Source organism: Hyaena hyaena, unplaced genomic scaffold (assembly GCF_003009895.1).
Source record: "Hyaena hyaena isolate Hyena2069 unplaced genomic scaffold, ASM300989v1 scaffold_202, whole genome shotgun sequence".
In the NCBI taxonomy this organism is placed as follows: Eukaryota; Metazoa; Chordata; class Mammalia; order Carnivora; family Hyaenidae; genus Hyaena; species Hyaena hyaena.
In genome coordinates, this window is record NW_024080832.1 from 2,013,759 (window position 1) to 2,027,405 (window position 13,647).

Consider the following 13,647-nt stretch of genomic DNA (forward strand, 5'->3'; position numbering starts at 1 on the left):
AAAGATTGCATAGAGGGAAGGGTAGTCATAACTGTTTGAACTTGGTACTATTTATACTGCAAGAGAAAAGAATTAACCACACCTCGCCAGAGTCTCGATGATGGGTGGTTATATTTCTGCTCATCCTGATATTGTCCACACTCTAGTCTGTGGAGAACTTAGACCCTGTTGCCTCTTTCCTCCCACCCAGAGTAGTTGCAATGTCTGCTGTCCCTGCTCCTAGCCCTCCCACCCAGTCTTCTTCCCCCTGTTTCCCGTCAAATCTCCTCCCAAACAATCTGTTGTTATCTGGGCCACAATGTATTCATTAACCAATTGCCACCCTCAAGGGGGAATGGAGATCTTCTTTGGTTTATTTTGAGTCCCCCATCCCAATTCTGACCACACACACAGAACAGTGTTCAGAATTCTGTGGTAGGGAGCGAGACCCAGCCTGCCACCTTTTACATGGTCCAAGATCTAAATGGTTGGGGGAAAAAAATTAAAAAAAAAGAATCATTTCATATCATGAAAATTATATGAAATTAAAATTTCCGTGTCCATAGTCAAAGAGAAAGTTGAGAACAAAACTCCAGGGAATGTCAATGTTTAAAGAGTAACTGGAACAAAGAGGTCTACACGGGAGACTGAGAAGGAGATGCCCAGGAAGTGGGAGGAAAAGCTGGGAGGAAACCAGGAGCACAGCCATGTTCTTTCATTTACATGTTGCCTGTGGCTGTTTTCATGCTGCAGCTGAGCATACCAGACAGAGATGAGTGGCCCACAAAGCCTAAAATGTTTACTTTCTGGTCCTTTCTGGAAAAAGTTTGCAGACCCCTGGTTTAGACTCTAGGTGGCTGAGTGCTCCGTGTCTCCCCCTGTAGTCCTGGTGATGTCATAAACTTCGTTTCTGCTTCCCCAAGGACCTGACTCTTCCCACAGCAGGAACTGCTGATGTGTTAGCCCATAAAGAGTGGGACACTGGGAAAATGTTCTGTTTTCTTGGAGTGTAACACAATGATTTCCAAACCCTATCCCAAGCCTGACACTCCACCCTCCCCCACCACACGCATTCACACGTGTGCTCACATACAATATACACATTAGTGTTTCAGGATATCCAGGAGGTCATACATAGGGCTGTTTTTGATTTTGGCTATTATTTATTTTTCAGAACGGAGGATGGATTTTGAAAGTCTGAGAAATACTGATAGACCATATCCACATAGATTAATTTCTAAGATTACTTAATTGCCACATTAGATATTTCTCACTGCGTCTTCCCCCACCCCTTCTGTCTTTCTCTCTTTTTCTTCTCTATTAGACTTCCAGCATATACAGTGACAGTTTCTTCCTCACCTCCCACTTACTTCTTAGCCCACCACAATCTGGAGTCAACTCCCACTACAACACTGAAACTGCTCTCAATACATTTGTCAACCGTTTCATAATTACCAAATCTAAGGACACTTCAGTCCTTCCTTGACTTCTGGGTAGCATTTTATTATGCTGACCTTGTCCTTCTTTATGGAACACCTCTGCTCTTCTGAATCTGATTCTTCCTTGTTCTTCTTTTTGCTGTTGTAACTATCTGGATGCCCCTGGTGTCACTAGATTCCTACAGAAGAATCCATTTCAGTGTACTGGTTATTTTCTGGTGTCAGTGCCACTCCCTTCTATATTGTGTTCTGGATGTTTCAGCCTATATTGTGTTCTGGATGTTTCAGCCTAGGCATCTGCAAGGTATGTACTTCCCAAGGTATGTCCTAACCAGCTGGCTTCTTGTTAGATCTCTCAATAGGAGGCACTGGTGGGAGATAAGAAGGCAAGAGAAACTGAGAAGCTTCCTGCTTTAGTTACTAACAGAGTGGCAGTTGCTGGTAGATATGGCTGCAGCAAGAATGGGTGATTCTGGACTCAAGCCTTTGAGGTAGAGGAAGTACCTTCTCAGTGATCCAGCCTGGATGAAAATGGAATCTTTTCAGTAGGTTCAGAACCAACTATGATGATGTCTGTCCCAGGGCAACAGCAGATGTAGACACGGATTCCATGTCAGGGCCAATAGTAGCTTCTTATTTCTAGGTATTCCTCTTTCATATTTCTGCCTCCAGATAATACTTTCTTTCTTTTGCACTTCTTGCCCTTTTAATATGTTTGGGACCAATTCTCTGTATTAAATTCTATCAGTCTGAAATACCTAGAGTGGCTCCATGTTCCTGACTAGATCCTGAAAGGCAACTGGTAAGAGAATTGGGGTTGGAACCCATATAGACTTATGCCCTTGTGTCACTTCCTGATCCATCTGCATAGTCTACTTGCATGATTTTACCCACTGCTTCTGCTTCAACATTTGTGCTGATGACCCCAAAATTGAGGGTTTTCAGCACATACCTGAGATCCATACTGATATACCACACGCCTCCTGAGTGGTTCTACAACTGGAATCTCAGATTCAACATGTACAATACTGAACTCAATCTTTTCCTTTTTAAAAATATTTTTAATGTTTATTTATTTTGAGAGAGCGTGTATGTGAGTGTGTGTGTGCATGCATGCAAGCGTGCAGGGGAGGGGCAGAGAGAGAGGGAGACAGAGAATCCCAAACAGGCTTCCATGCTGTCACTGTGGAGCTGACACTCGATCCCACCAACTGTGAGATAATGACCCGATCTGAAATCAAGAGTCAAACACTTAACCAACTGAGCCACCCAGTATTTCTGAACTCATTCTTTTCTTCAAACCTTCTTCTAAGGCATTCTTTTCTATTTCAGTGTAGTCCATCACTGACCACCCACCCAGTCACCAATCTAGAAACCTTTAGTGTTATCCTTAATCCTTCTACTTGGTGAATCAGTAGCCAAGCCCTTTAGATTCTACCTCCTAATTGTCTCAATATTCTATTCCCTCCATCTCCTCTATTCATGATTTAATTCAGGCTCTTATCATTTCTCACCTAAATTATTGTTATATTGCTAAAAAAAAAAAGGATAGTGTGTGGGTGTGCAACTTTTTATTTCCATGTAATATACTATACACTCTGACCAGAAGTTTTGCCTCAATTTTTTTTCCAAGCTCCAGTCCATCCTTTAAAATGTCAGGCCAGTTTTTCTATAAGTTAAAATAAGTGTGTCATTTCTCAGTTTTCATATCTCTAAAAGCCAGTCCCTCTTTGTGGTATAACATGGTTTGTGTGATCTGATCCCTGCTTGAATTTCTAGCTCGTCTTGACACACCCCCACACACCATTACCAAACAGGGACACAATGAGTAGCCTCCATAACACTTATATCCGACCAAAGGAAGGAGCTCTGAATGCCTTTGACCTCCACAGACTTGAATACCCCTTGCCCTGGAATGCTTTCTCTTCCCTCATATTCTGCTGGTAAAATTGTCTTTCCTTTAAGATTCTTAGCAGCTTTGATTATGTTCCACCTATTCCTGCATCCTCATGAAGTTACTACTTTCAAAACACTTGGCACATTCCTATTTGAATACGTTACTTGTTGTGTAATTATTTATTTATTGATCCCACCACTAGACTTTAAGCTCTTTGAACTCAGGAATACCCTTTATTCATCTTTGTATTTTTAGCACTGGGCCCAATACCAGCATTGGGCTGAGCACACCAGGGGACTCATGACCCTAGCTGAAATCAAGAGCCAAATGCTCAACTGACTGAGCCACCCAGGCACCTATCCATGTATTTCTATAGACTGAATTAGAGCTAATGTCTGAAGAATACCTCACTGAGAAAGAGGAGGGAGGGCTGGAGAGAGGAGGAGGCGGGTTCTGAAGAGCCCTGAGAGTTTGCTTGGGGGAAGAGGAGCTTCCCCCCCACAACATTCTGCCAGGAGGTGGTGCTGCTCTGAAGAGTCCATCGCTTAGGTTGGACTCCTCTTGGCTGAGGTTGACAATTTGATACTAAATAGGGCTCCCCAGCAGGAGGCAGACATTCCTCCATTGTCCTCTCAGTCCGAGTACACACCCCATTCTGGCCTGGTGAAAGAGCCAAGTCTTCAGGAGGTTGCTGGCACCACGTCTCTCCCCAGCAACTGATGATGTTAAACCCTATGCTTCTGTGATTGGTTTTGCCAAATGACAAGCGCAACTATTGGAAGTAGCTGGCGGAACATGATCTGGGGGAGGAGTCTGGGACCTGGGTCAGCTGGTTGGTAGCTTCTAGCACACTGTGTGGTGTGAAGATATGGATCATGAGCAGAGGCAGGGAGCTGCACTGCTAAGGCTGTTCCACCTCCTGTGGCTGCTGCCCCACTCCTGGAGTGCCCCTGAAGGTATGACAGTACCTCTCATTGACTTCTGACGGGTTAGAGCCTAGGGAGCCACCCAGAGCATTTGAAATCTTCTTTGCACTTGAAACCCTGTGCTTTGTAAGTGGTGGGAAGTATTACGGAGTAGTAGAAACAATACCAGAGTCGGGAAAGAGATCAACTATGGATGGATGACAAACAATGTCAGGTGCTTTATATATTCTACTTAAGACACTTGAAGCAGAGATTATAATATCCATTTTACAGATGGGGAAAAATGAGACTCAGAGAGTTTAAGTAACTTGTTCAAATTCACACACTTGGAAAGTGGCACGGCTGGGATTTGAACAAAGCAAATATTCTTTCACTGTTCTATTTAGGCATCTATTCTGCATTCTGTCATCAATGCACCTTGTGATTCTTGAAAATTCTCTTAACTTTATTGGTCCTTAGTTTCCTTCTCTGTAAAGGATGGGGCAGAATGGAAAAATAATCTGGAATATCCCTCTTACTCTAAATGTCAATTATTCTAGGTATTACGTACTGGGTAGGAAGTTTCCTGCTAGTGTGTGTGTGTGTGTGTGTGTAGGAATTCTAGCTGGGAGCTTCAAAGAACAGGGATTATTTTCTGCAACTCTCCAGTCCCCCAGTCCTGTCACACTGCAGGGGTAAAGGGTTGAGGGAGGTGAGGACGTTTTCAGAGAGGTCTGGTGCTGATGAAGTAGCTGAAGAGAAGTCTGTGGAGATCAGTTTTTCAGTTTATCATGTTGTCTGGGGGTAGGATGGGGCCAGTGTCATCTGTGGCTTGGGGAGGCCATGACCATCCCTTTACCCTCTTCGAAGACTAGAGAACCCATCAAGGCCCTTCACAAGTCACTATTGGTGGCTTTCTGTGAATTAGGTGAAGGTATCTTTTTTGGGAGGATGCATGTCTGTGCCAGGATGCATGGCTTGGTGAGCAGAGTGCAGGCTAGATTTCAGCTTCCAATTACTTCCTTGGCCAGATACCTCTGTGTAGTACACAAACACACAACCAACATTGTGACTCTAAATCTGTCACTTAATTTTTAAAAAATTTTTAATGTTTACTTATTTTTAATATATATAGAGAGAGGGAGGGAAGGAGGGCCAAGTGAGAGGGAGATGCAGAATCCGAAGCAGTCTCCAGGCCCTGAGCTGTCAGCACAGAGCCAGACATGGGGGCTCAAACCTACAAATCAAGAGATTATAACCTAAGCCAAAGTCAGATGCTTAACCGACTGAGCCACCCAGGTGCCCCAAATGAATCTGTCACTTGAGAAAGTACACCTATTGTACTTTTTACAGCTTTAGACAGTTATCCTTTTTATGGGCAGGGGAAGTTTTGGAGAGGTCCTGTAATTCTTTCTTCACCCCCATTGGGAGGGAAAGCCTAAATAAGAGACACAAGAAGGGGTTATACCCCAACACTACGTCCTCCGTCTGAAGCATGACTTGCTGTTTTCTAAGCTAAAGAGGAGAAGGAGACTCTCACTTCCCTGACGTGCTCTGTCTCCTTTGCAGCTCTTACTCCAGTGTGGCGGGATGATCTGCAAAACCACACATTCCTGCACACGATGTACTGCCAGGACTGGAGTCCCAACTTCGGACTCTCTGAAAGCTATGATGGAGACCAGCTTTTCTCCTTCGACTTTTCCCAGAATACCCGAGTGCCTCGCCTGCCTGAATTTGCTGACTGGGCTCAGAAGCTTGGAGATACTTCTGCCATTTTCTTTGACAAAACATTCTGCCAGGCTATGATCCAGGAAATAGGACCAAAACTTGAAGGGCAAATCCCTGTGTCTAGAGGTCAGGGGTGTCTCTGGGGGTGGAGGGATGGGCTACATTCTTAACCTCCTCAATGTATACAGTGAATTATTCCCTTTCACACCAGCTCGCCCATCTAATGCCTTCTGGGTCTCCCCTTACCAACTATGATCTGCACTCTGTTTTTGTTTTGGGGCAAAGGCATGTGCCTAGAACATAGTAGGTGTTCAAAACTATTGAACTTGATGAACGCAAGAGGGACCAATTGATGCTTACTGAATATTAGAGCTTGTATTGGCCATGCTCAGTAGGATGGAAGGGGAGAAAGAAAGTATCTGATGATCTGCCTGTGTTCCAATAAGAAGTTAGCATGTGATTAGATGCTCATATGAGGTTTAGACAGAAAGTGCTGCAGGGAATCAGGGTGGAGGGTCCCAGGATGGCCTGGGTCTGGCTCTGCCCCTAGGTTCAGGTCTGGGTCTTGCCTGGAAGAAGACCTCCCTCAGAGCCCCAGCTCCTTCCTCATTTCTTCCCCCAAAGCCCATCCCCCACTCTGTCTCTGCCCTCCCCTCTGTATGCCACTTCCCTTCCAAACTCAGGGGTACCATCTAAACTAGTTACTTCCTTCCCTCACGCCTCAATCCTCCCACCAGGGTTTCCTATTGTTGAGATGTTCACGCTGAAGCCCCTGGAGTTTGGCAAGCCCAACACGCTGGTCTGTTTTGTCAGTAATCTCTTCCCACCCACGTTGACGGTGAACTGGCAGCATCATTTGGACCCTGTGGAAGGAGTCAGGCCCACTTTTGTGTCAGCTGTAGATGGATTCACCTTCCAGGCCATTTCTTACTTAAACTTCACACCAGCACCCTCTGACCTTTACACCTGCATGGTAACTCATGAGATTGACAGCTATACCGCAATTGGCTTTTGGGGTGAGAAACTTCTCCCTGGAAGCCTGATTCTTTTTGGGGACAAAAAAGGATGGACCCATGGGAGGGCCTTCTTTCTCTACTTGGATCTTGTTTAAATCCATTCTCACTCTGATCAATCTCAACTTTTTCATGCCTCAGTTTCTCCTTTTTCATCCTAGATGCCCAAGTAATTCACCGGGGTTGGGGCCTCACCGATCAGGCTCCAGGCTGACATGCTCCCCTTTTTCCATAGTGCCCCATAATGCACTGCCCTCTGATCTTCTGGAGAATGTGCTGTGTGGTGTGGCCTTTGGCCTGGGTGTACTGGGTATCATTGTTGGCTTATCCCTCATCGTCTACTTCCGAAAGCCTTGCTCAGGTGGTACGTCAGGGTGTCTGGAGTGGGTGGGCCAGCCATGGGAGCCACAAACAGTGCTGTTTGTGAAGGCATGCCAGGGCCATCTTGTGGTTGAGTGGGAAGGCCTGTATTGGACACCATGGACATCCTCCAGGATGGGTTCTGGTTACACACACGCAGTTACAAGTCACAGGCGTGACTGAGTGGGAGATGGGTGATATGGGGAGTTGTACGAGAGGTGCTTGGAGATGACTTGGGGACAAAAAGAGATCAACTTCTGTGGGATACATGGCAGGCAGGTAGGGGCTTTTGGGGAACGGGGGGTTCCCCTGATGGCTTTCCTCCATCTTTCTCTCTCCTCAGATTGATTCTTCCTGACCACAGTCTGGTGCCAACAGCTTCGACCGTGCATGCAGGGGGAGCTCAGGTTTCCCACATCCTGCCCAGGATCCCTCATCCTCAGAGCAGGAGTCCCTGGGATGCCCCTGGGGGATGTGTGGGCATGTACAGGTTTCTCAGCTGGGGGCTCTGCTGTCACCCAGAGTAGCTTTCCTGTCACGACCACATTCCTTCCCACTTCAGGGCAATAAATCTCATTTTTTAATATTGAGTGGGTTGTCATTTCGAATTCAACATGCCTTAACGTGAACGCAGCTTGCCCTGATTAGGGAGGGGAACGGGGAAACCCCTAACTCCTCAGCCAACTCATGTTCCCTGGTCTCAGCACCGTATGATGGCTTTTACTCCTACCAGTTTGTGCAAAATATGGAACAAATGAAGGCAGAGCTACTTTCTGACAATCTATACACAAAACAGTGGAGAAAGCTGATTGCGGATTTTTTTTTCTTTTTCATTTTACTGTTTACGAAAATGCTTATGGCTAGTATTGGCTGCCTTGAGAAGTATGTAACTCCCTTCAACCTTTACCATAGCTGGGAAAACAGGAGCTCAGGAGTGGGGGAAAAAATCAGCTTTTAAATGCTATTCTAACTCAGTCATGTCGGTTCTGTGACAGCTGTATATTCAAGCTCCTGAAGTGAGGTGTGAACAGCCTGGAAGGGCCCACAGTTCATGTATCCCTCCAATGATTTGTTCTTTGGCTTGAGTGGATCATCCAAGGAGAACTGTGGTAGATGCTGCTATGAGCAGATAGTGGGGGTGAGGGACATGTGACTACTGGTCGTAAATTCCATTGCATACGCTTTCTTACTGTCATATTACTTTGCATCTTGCTTTCCTCAGGGCCTGGGAGTTGCTTTGGAGGAGGGGGTGGAATTAAAGTCAAGAGTGAAATTATTTTGGCATTGGTCAGAGAGTCTGTTCTTCACATTGTACCAGCATCTAATCTAAGGGGAAATATCCAATTCCCAGGAATTGGCACCTCCTCCAAACCATCTCATTTCTTTCTTTTCTTTTTTCCTTTTTAAAAAAGTTTATTTATTTTAAGAGTGTATGTGTATGAGCAGGGGAGGAGGGAGAGAAGGAGAGAGAGAACCTCAAGTAGGCTCAGTGCTGTCAGCGCAGAGCTTGACGAGGGGCTTGAACACACAAACCTGAGCCAAAATCAAGAGTCAGGTGCTTAACTGACTGAGCCACCCAGGCGTCCCTAAACCATCTCATTTCTTTAAAAAAGTTTTTTAATGTTAATTTTATTTTTGAAAGAGGAAAAGAAACAGAGTGCGAGTGGAGGAGAGGCAAAGAGGGAGGGAGGCACGGAATCTGAAGCAGGCTCTAGGCTCTGAACTGTCGGCACAGAGCCAGACATGGGGCTCAATCCATGAAACATGAAATCACGACCTGAGCTGAAGTCGGACACTCAACCGACTGAGCTACCCAGGTGCTCCTAAACCATCTCATTTTTAATAGCCGCATGCCTACTTCTTAAGAGTATGTTCTCAAAAATCAGACTGCTGGGAATCCATTTGCGACTGTAAAAATTTTACCTGTGTGCCCTTGGGCAAGTTACCTAACCTCTCTGTGCCTTCATATTATTTTCTCTGAAAAGAGTAATGATAACTGGGCTGTTGTGAAGCCTAAATAAGTTATTATCTGTAGAAGGCTTAGAATAGTGTTCGGCACATGGAAAAGTTGCTCAATAATTGAGCAAGGGTTTCCACAGGGAATTTTGCATCATCATTGAGTTTCTCTTTTCTGGAACCTATGTTCAAGTATTGCAGTTTCTCTCTTTAAGATGTTTTTCTTTTTCTTTTCTCTTTACCATTCTACATCTGTCTCTTATTGCTTTATAGTTCTTCCTGATTTCTGTTTTCCAACTTATCCAGAGGTTTCTTGCCAGTCAAGTCTTCAAACTGCTTTTATTATGCTGTGTAAATTTAGACAAGTCACATCACCTCAAATTCCTCAACTGTGAAATGATAGGCTTGTGTTAGATGCTGTCTGATCAAACATTTTATGATACTGTCTCTTGCAATCCTCGAGAAGCATTGGAGACCCTCTCCATGGTCTCTGGTGTCCCTTTTCCCAGCAGGAATCCTGTTTTTGAAGGAATCCAGTTTCATCGCTCTTTCTTGACAGTATCATGTCTGTGTTCACCTTAGGGCACTTGTCCAGGCTTTTCCTCTCACTGGAATACCTTCTGCATTCTGCTTCCCTTGTTCCCATTTTAACCAACTCCAACCCAAGTTCCATTCCTTCCAAGAACATATCCCTAATCCTGTAGCCTTTTTTTTTTTTTATGTTTATTTACTAACCACACCCAACGTGGATCTTGAACTCAAGAGCTTGAGATCAAGCTTCCGTCTCAGTCACATGCTCTTCCCACTGAGCTAGCCTAGCGCCCCTCCTGCAACCTTAACTGATCTTTACTGAGATTTTTCTAAGACTTAATGCACTTCACCTCAGACTATCCTCTCAAGGACAAGCTGCCTTGTTTCATATGTAATTTTTTTTCACACAACTAGCTTGTAATTTATACAATTCAAGGATCATAAACAGTTTATCCTTTCATCAGCAGACCAAGGTGGTTCTCATTTTCCTTTATCATCACTAACACTTGAAATTATGTGACTTTCAAATGTTGGTAACTGGGTTGATATAAAGTGGTATTTCCTTTTAATTTGCCTTTCCTGTATTACTGCTGAGATTGGTCATCTTTTCATGGGTTTCTCTCTATGTGAGTTGCTGATTCATATCTTTTGTCTATTTTTAAAATTACATTTTCTTGTCTTCTTGTGAATTTGTGGGGATTTCTTATATAGTCCATGTAACATTTTTATGTCAGTATAAATATTGCAAATGTCTTCTTCTAGTTTGCTGCTCTTCAGTTAAATTTGTACATATTCCTTCCCTGAATGGAAATATTTATTTATTATTTTAAAATTTAATTTATTTTTTAAATTTACATCCAAGTTAGTTAGCATATAGTGCAACAATGATTTCAGGAGTAGATTCCTTAATGCGCCTTACCCGTTTAGACCATCCCCTCTCCCAGAATCCCTCCAACAATCCTCTGTTTGTTCTCCATATTTAAAGGTTTCTTGTGTTTTTGTCCCCCTCACTGTTTTTATATTATTTTTGCTTCCCTTCCCTTTTGTTTTGTATCTTAAAGTCCTCATATGAGTGAAGTCATATGATATTTGTCTTCTCTGAATGACTAATTTCACTTAGCATAATATCCTCTAGTTCCATCCATGTAGTTTCAAATGGCAAGTTTTCATTCTTTTTGATTGTTGAGTAACACTCCATTGTATGTATGTATATATATATATATCTTCTTTATCTACCTGAATAGAATTATTTAAATTTGACAGTAAGAACGCTCATGGTTTGTGTTTTATGATCTTAAGAATTTCTTTCCAACCTCAAGGCAGTAAAGTTACAATTTTTGCTGGAATATAAAGTGATAAAATGATAGACAATTTTCTTGATTAGGATATTTCACAAAATTTTGGACCAATTTCAATATATAATGCTTGAGAAGTTATAAAGAAATAGTCAAATGTCTCGTAGCAACCTTTATTCAGTTACTAACTCACAAAATTAAAATCACATATTTTATAACATATTATTGTAGGGATATTGCTGTTTCCACTCATATTGAATGAAACAATTTTAATTTTATTCTTTTAATGTATTTTTTGATTTTGTGAGTGACTTCCAAATTCTTTTATTTTAGAAAATAATCTATNACAGGTCATGATCACAGGGTAGTGGGATCCAGCCCTGCCTCAAGCTCCACATTGAGCCCTTTGTTGGGCTCCCACAGAGCCTACTTAAGACTCTCTCTCTCTCTGTCCCTTTGCCCCTCTTCCACTCGCATTTGTGTTCTCTATCTCTCTCAAATAAAAATTTAAAAAAGGATAGGGGTGCCTGGGTGACTTAGTCGGTTAAGCGTCCGACTTTCACTTAGGTCATGATCTCACGGTCGGTGGGTTCGAGCCCCATGTTGGGCTCTGTACTGACTGCCAGCTCAGAGCCTGGAGCCTGTTTCAGAGTCTGTGACTCCCTCTCTCTCTGACCCTCCCCTGCTCACGCTGTCTCTCTCTCTCTCCTAGAAATGAATAAAACATTCAAAAAAAAAAAAGAAAATAATCTATTTCAACTAAAATAGACTCCAAAAAACATTCCATTAATTTCTCCCTCCAGTCCCACAACCAGCAGTCTGTTCTCTGTATCTATAAACTCTTTTTTTTATTTTTTATTTTTTAGATTCTGCATATAAGACAGATTATTTCTTATCTGTCTTTGTCTGACTTACTTCACTTTGCATATTCCCAGGGATTTTATACTAAGTTTCCCTGTGGGCATGGATTTGTCTCTGAATTATTCAGTCCATTGGCTTGTCAGTTCCTATGTCAGTATCATATTGTTTTAATGATTATGGCTTTTCTTATGTCTTAATATTTGGTAGGGCTGTTTTCCATGTCCTCATCACTTCACCTCTCCAAAAACCCCATTTTGCCATTCTTTATCAAAATTGTCTAAAATACTCATGGGTTTGATTTCCATGTACATTTTAGAATCACTTTATCAGATTCTTCCCAAATCTTGCTGTGATTTGGTTAGGACAGCATTTAGGTTAGTGGTATGGGGAGAAATTGGCTTCTTCATTATATTAAGATGCCCCATTTGTGAATGTGTCTCTTCACTTTCTGAGGTGTTCATTTATGTATTTTAATAAAGTTTCCCCTTTTATCCATAAAGTTCTTATACTTTTTAATGGTAACTGCTACATGTTATGGTTTTTATTATTATTGTAAATGGTTAGCAATATTCAATCATTTTCTAACTGATTAGGAGGAGTATAGGATTTAGAATCATAAATCCTCAGTTCAAGTCATGGTTCTGGGTAAATCTGGACAGTTGCCAGCTCCCTCTGCCTCCATTTTCTCATAGTTAAAATGGAGATAATAACACTATTCAAAAGCTGTGGTGTCGAATGGGGTAGAATATCTCCTAGCCCCTCAAGTAATTTGGCTGAAGGATGGAAGGATGATGGGCTAGTTACAGTAACTGCAACCCCAAGGTTAGGGTCTGGAGCAGTGAATATTTGGTAGAGGTGGGGGTGGGAGAGCAGAGGTGAGGTGGGGCTGGGTAGAGGCGGGGTTAGACAGATTGGGAAGTAATATTAGCAATCCTGGCAGGGTGCAGGTGCGTGTACTTTTGAGAAGACACTGAAGGATGTCACAAATGTGGTGTCACACTATTGGTTTTCGATTGCAAATGATTGGTGGGTTGACAAATTTTTGAGTTTATAAAATTGAGGCTTGAGTTAAAACATCTGTCCAGAAGAGGAAGCTGAGAGCTTACAGGGAGCAACATAAGGAAGTACCTAGAAGTGATTTATTGTTATGGCCATACTCTCAGGAAGACCACATTTGTGACTTCCTCCAGTGTGTAATGCTAGCGATATTATTGTGGCCTGCTTCCGCTTTAGCCAAGTTGGGCTCCTGATAGACCCCTGACAGCACCTCATAAAATTGCCAAGCTTGTGGAGTTATATGCCAGGACTATGGTGCCAACTGCCTTGCTCTTCGGAACATGACTCCAGCCCAGTATTCAGTGCTCACCTCCGGGGGCCCTCAAATGGGGAGGACTCCCTGTCCACCATGCCCTCAATGATTTCTTTTTTCTCTTCAAAGTACAGTGGTCTTATTGCTTAGTTTCTTTAACATAAATTCTTCTCTTTACAGATATTTGTTCCTACTCCCGAACTTACCTAAGATCAAATGAAGTGGGGACTGAGCCCATATCTCCTAGCTGGGCGTTGCCTGTAATAGTCTGCATGGAAATGCTGTGGTCAGTCCACCGGTGGTGCGTGGTAGCCAGCCTAGAGGGAGAGGCAGTGTAAAGGAGAGGATTTGCTATCCAGGCTTGGGTAGTGGCA

The 13,647-nt window shown here is 43.1% G+C and overlaps 1 protein-coding gene across 1 annotated transcript; it reads left to right on the forward strand.

Moving 5' to 3' along the window:
- The first annotated feature begins 4,166 nt into the window (after positions 1 to 4,166).
- Positions 4,167 to 7,911, forward strand: LOC120238203 (HLA class II histocompatibility antigen, DM alpha chain). Its single transcript, XM_039241840.1, has 5 exons — positions 4,167 to 4,271; positions 5,790 to 6,074; positions 6,686 to 6,964; positions 7,197 to 7,325; positions 7,665 to 7,911. The coding sequence occupies exons 1-5, from the start codon at positions 4,184 to 4,186 to the stop codon at positions 7,667 to 7,669; spliced, it is 786 nt and encodes a 261-aa protein (XP_039097771.1). The 5' UTR covers positions 4,167 to 4,183; the 3' UTR covers positions 7,670 to 7,911.
- Positions 7,912 to 13,647: the final 5,736 nt, after the last annotated feature.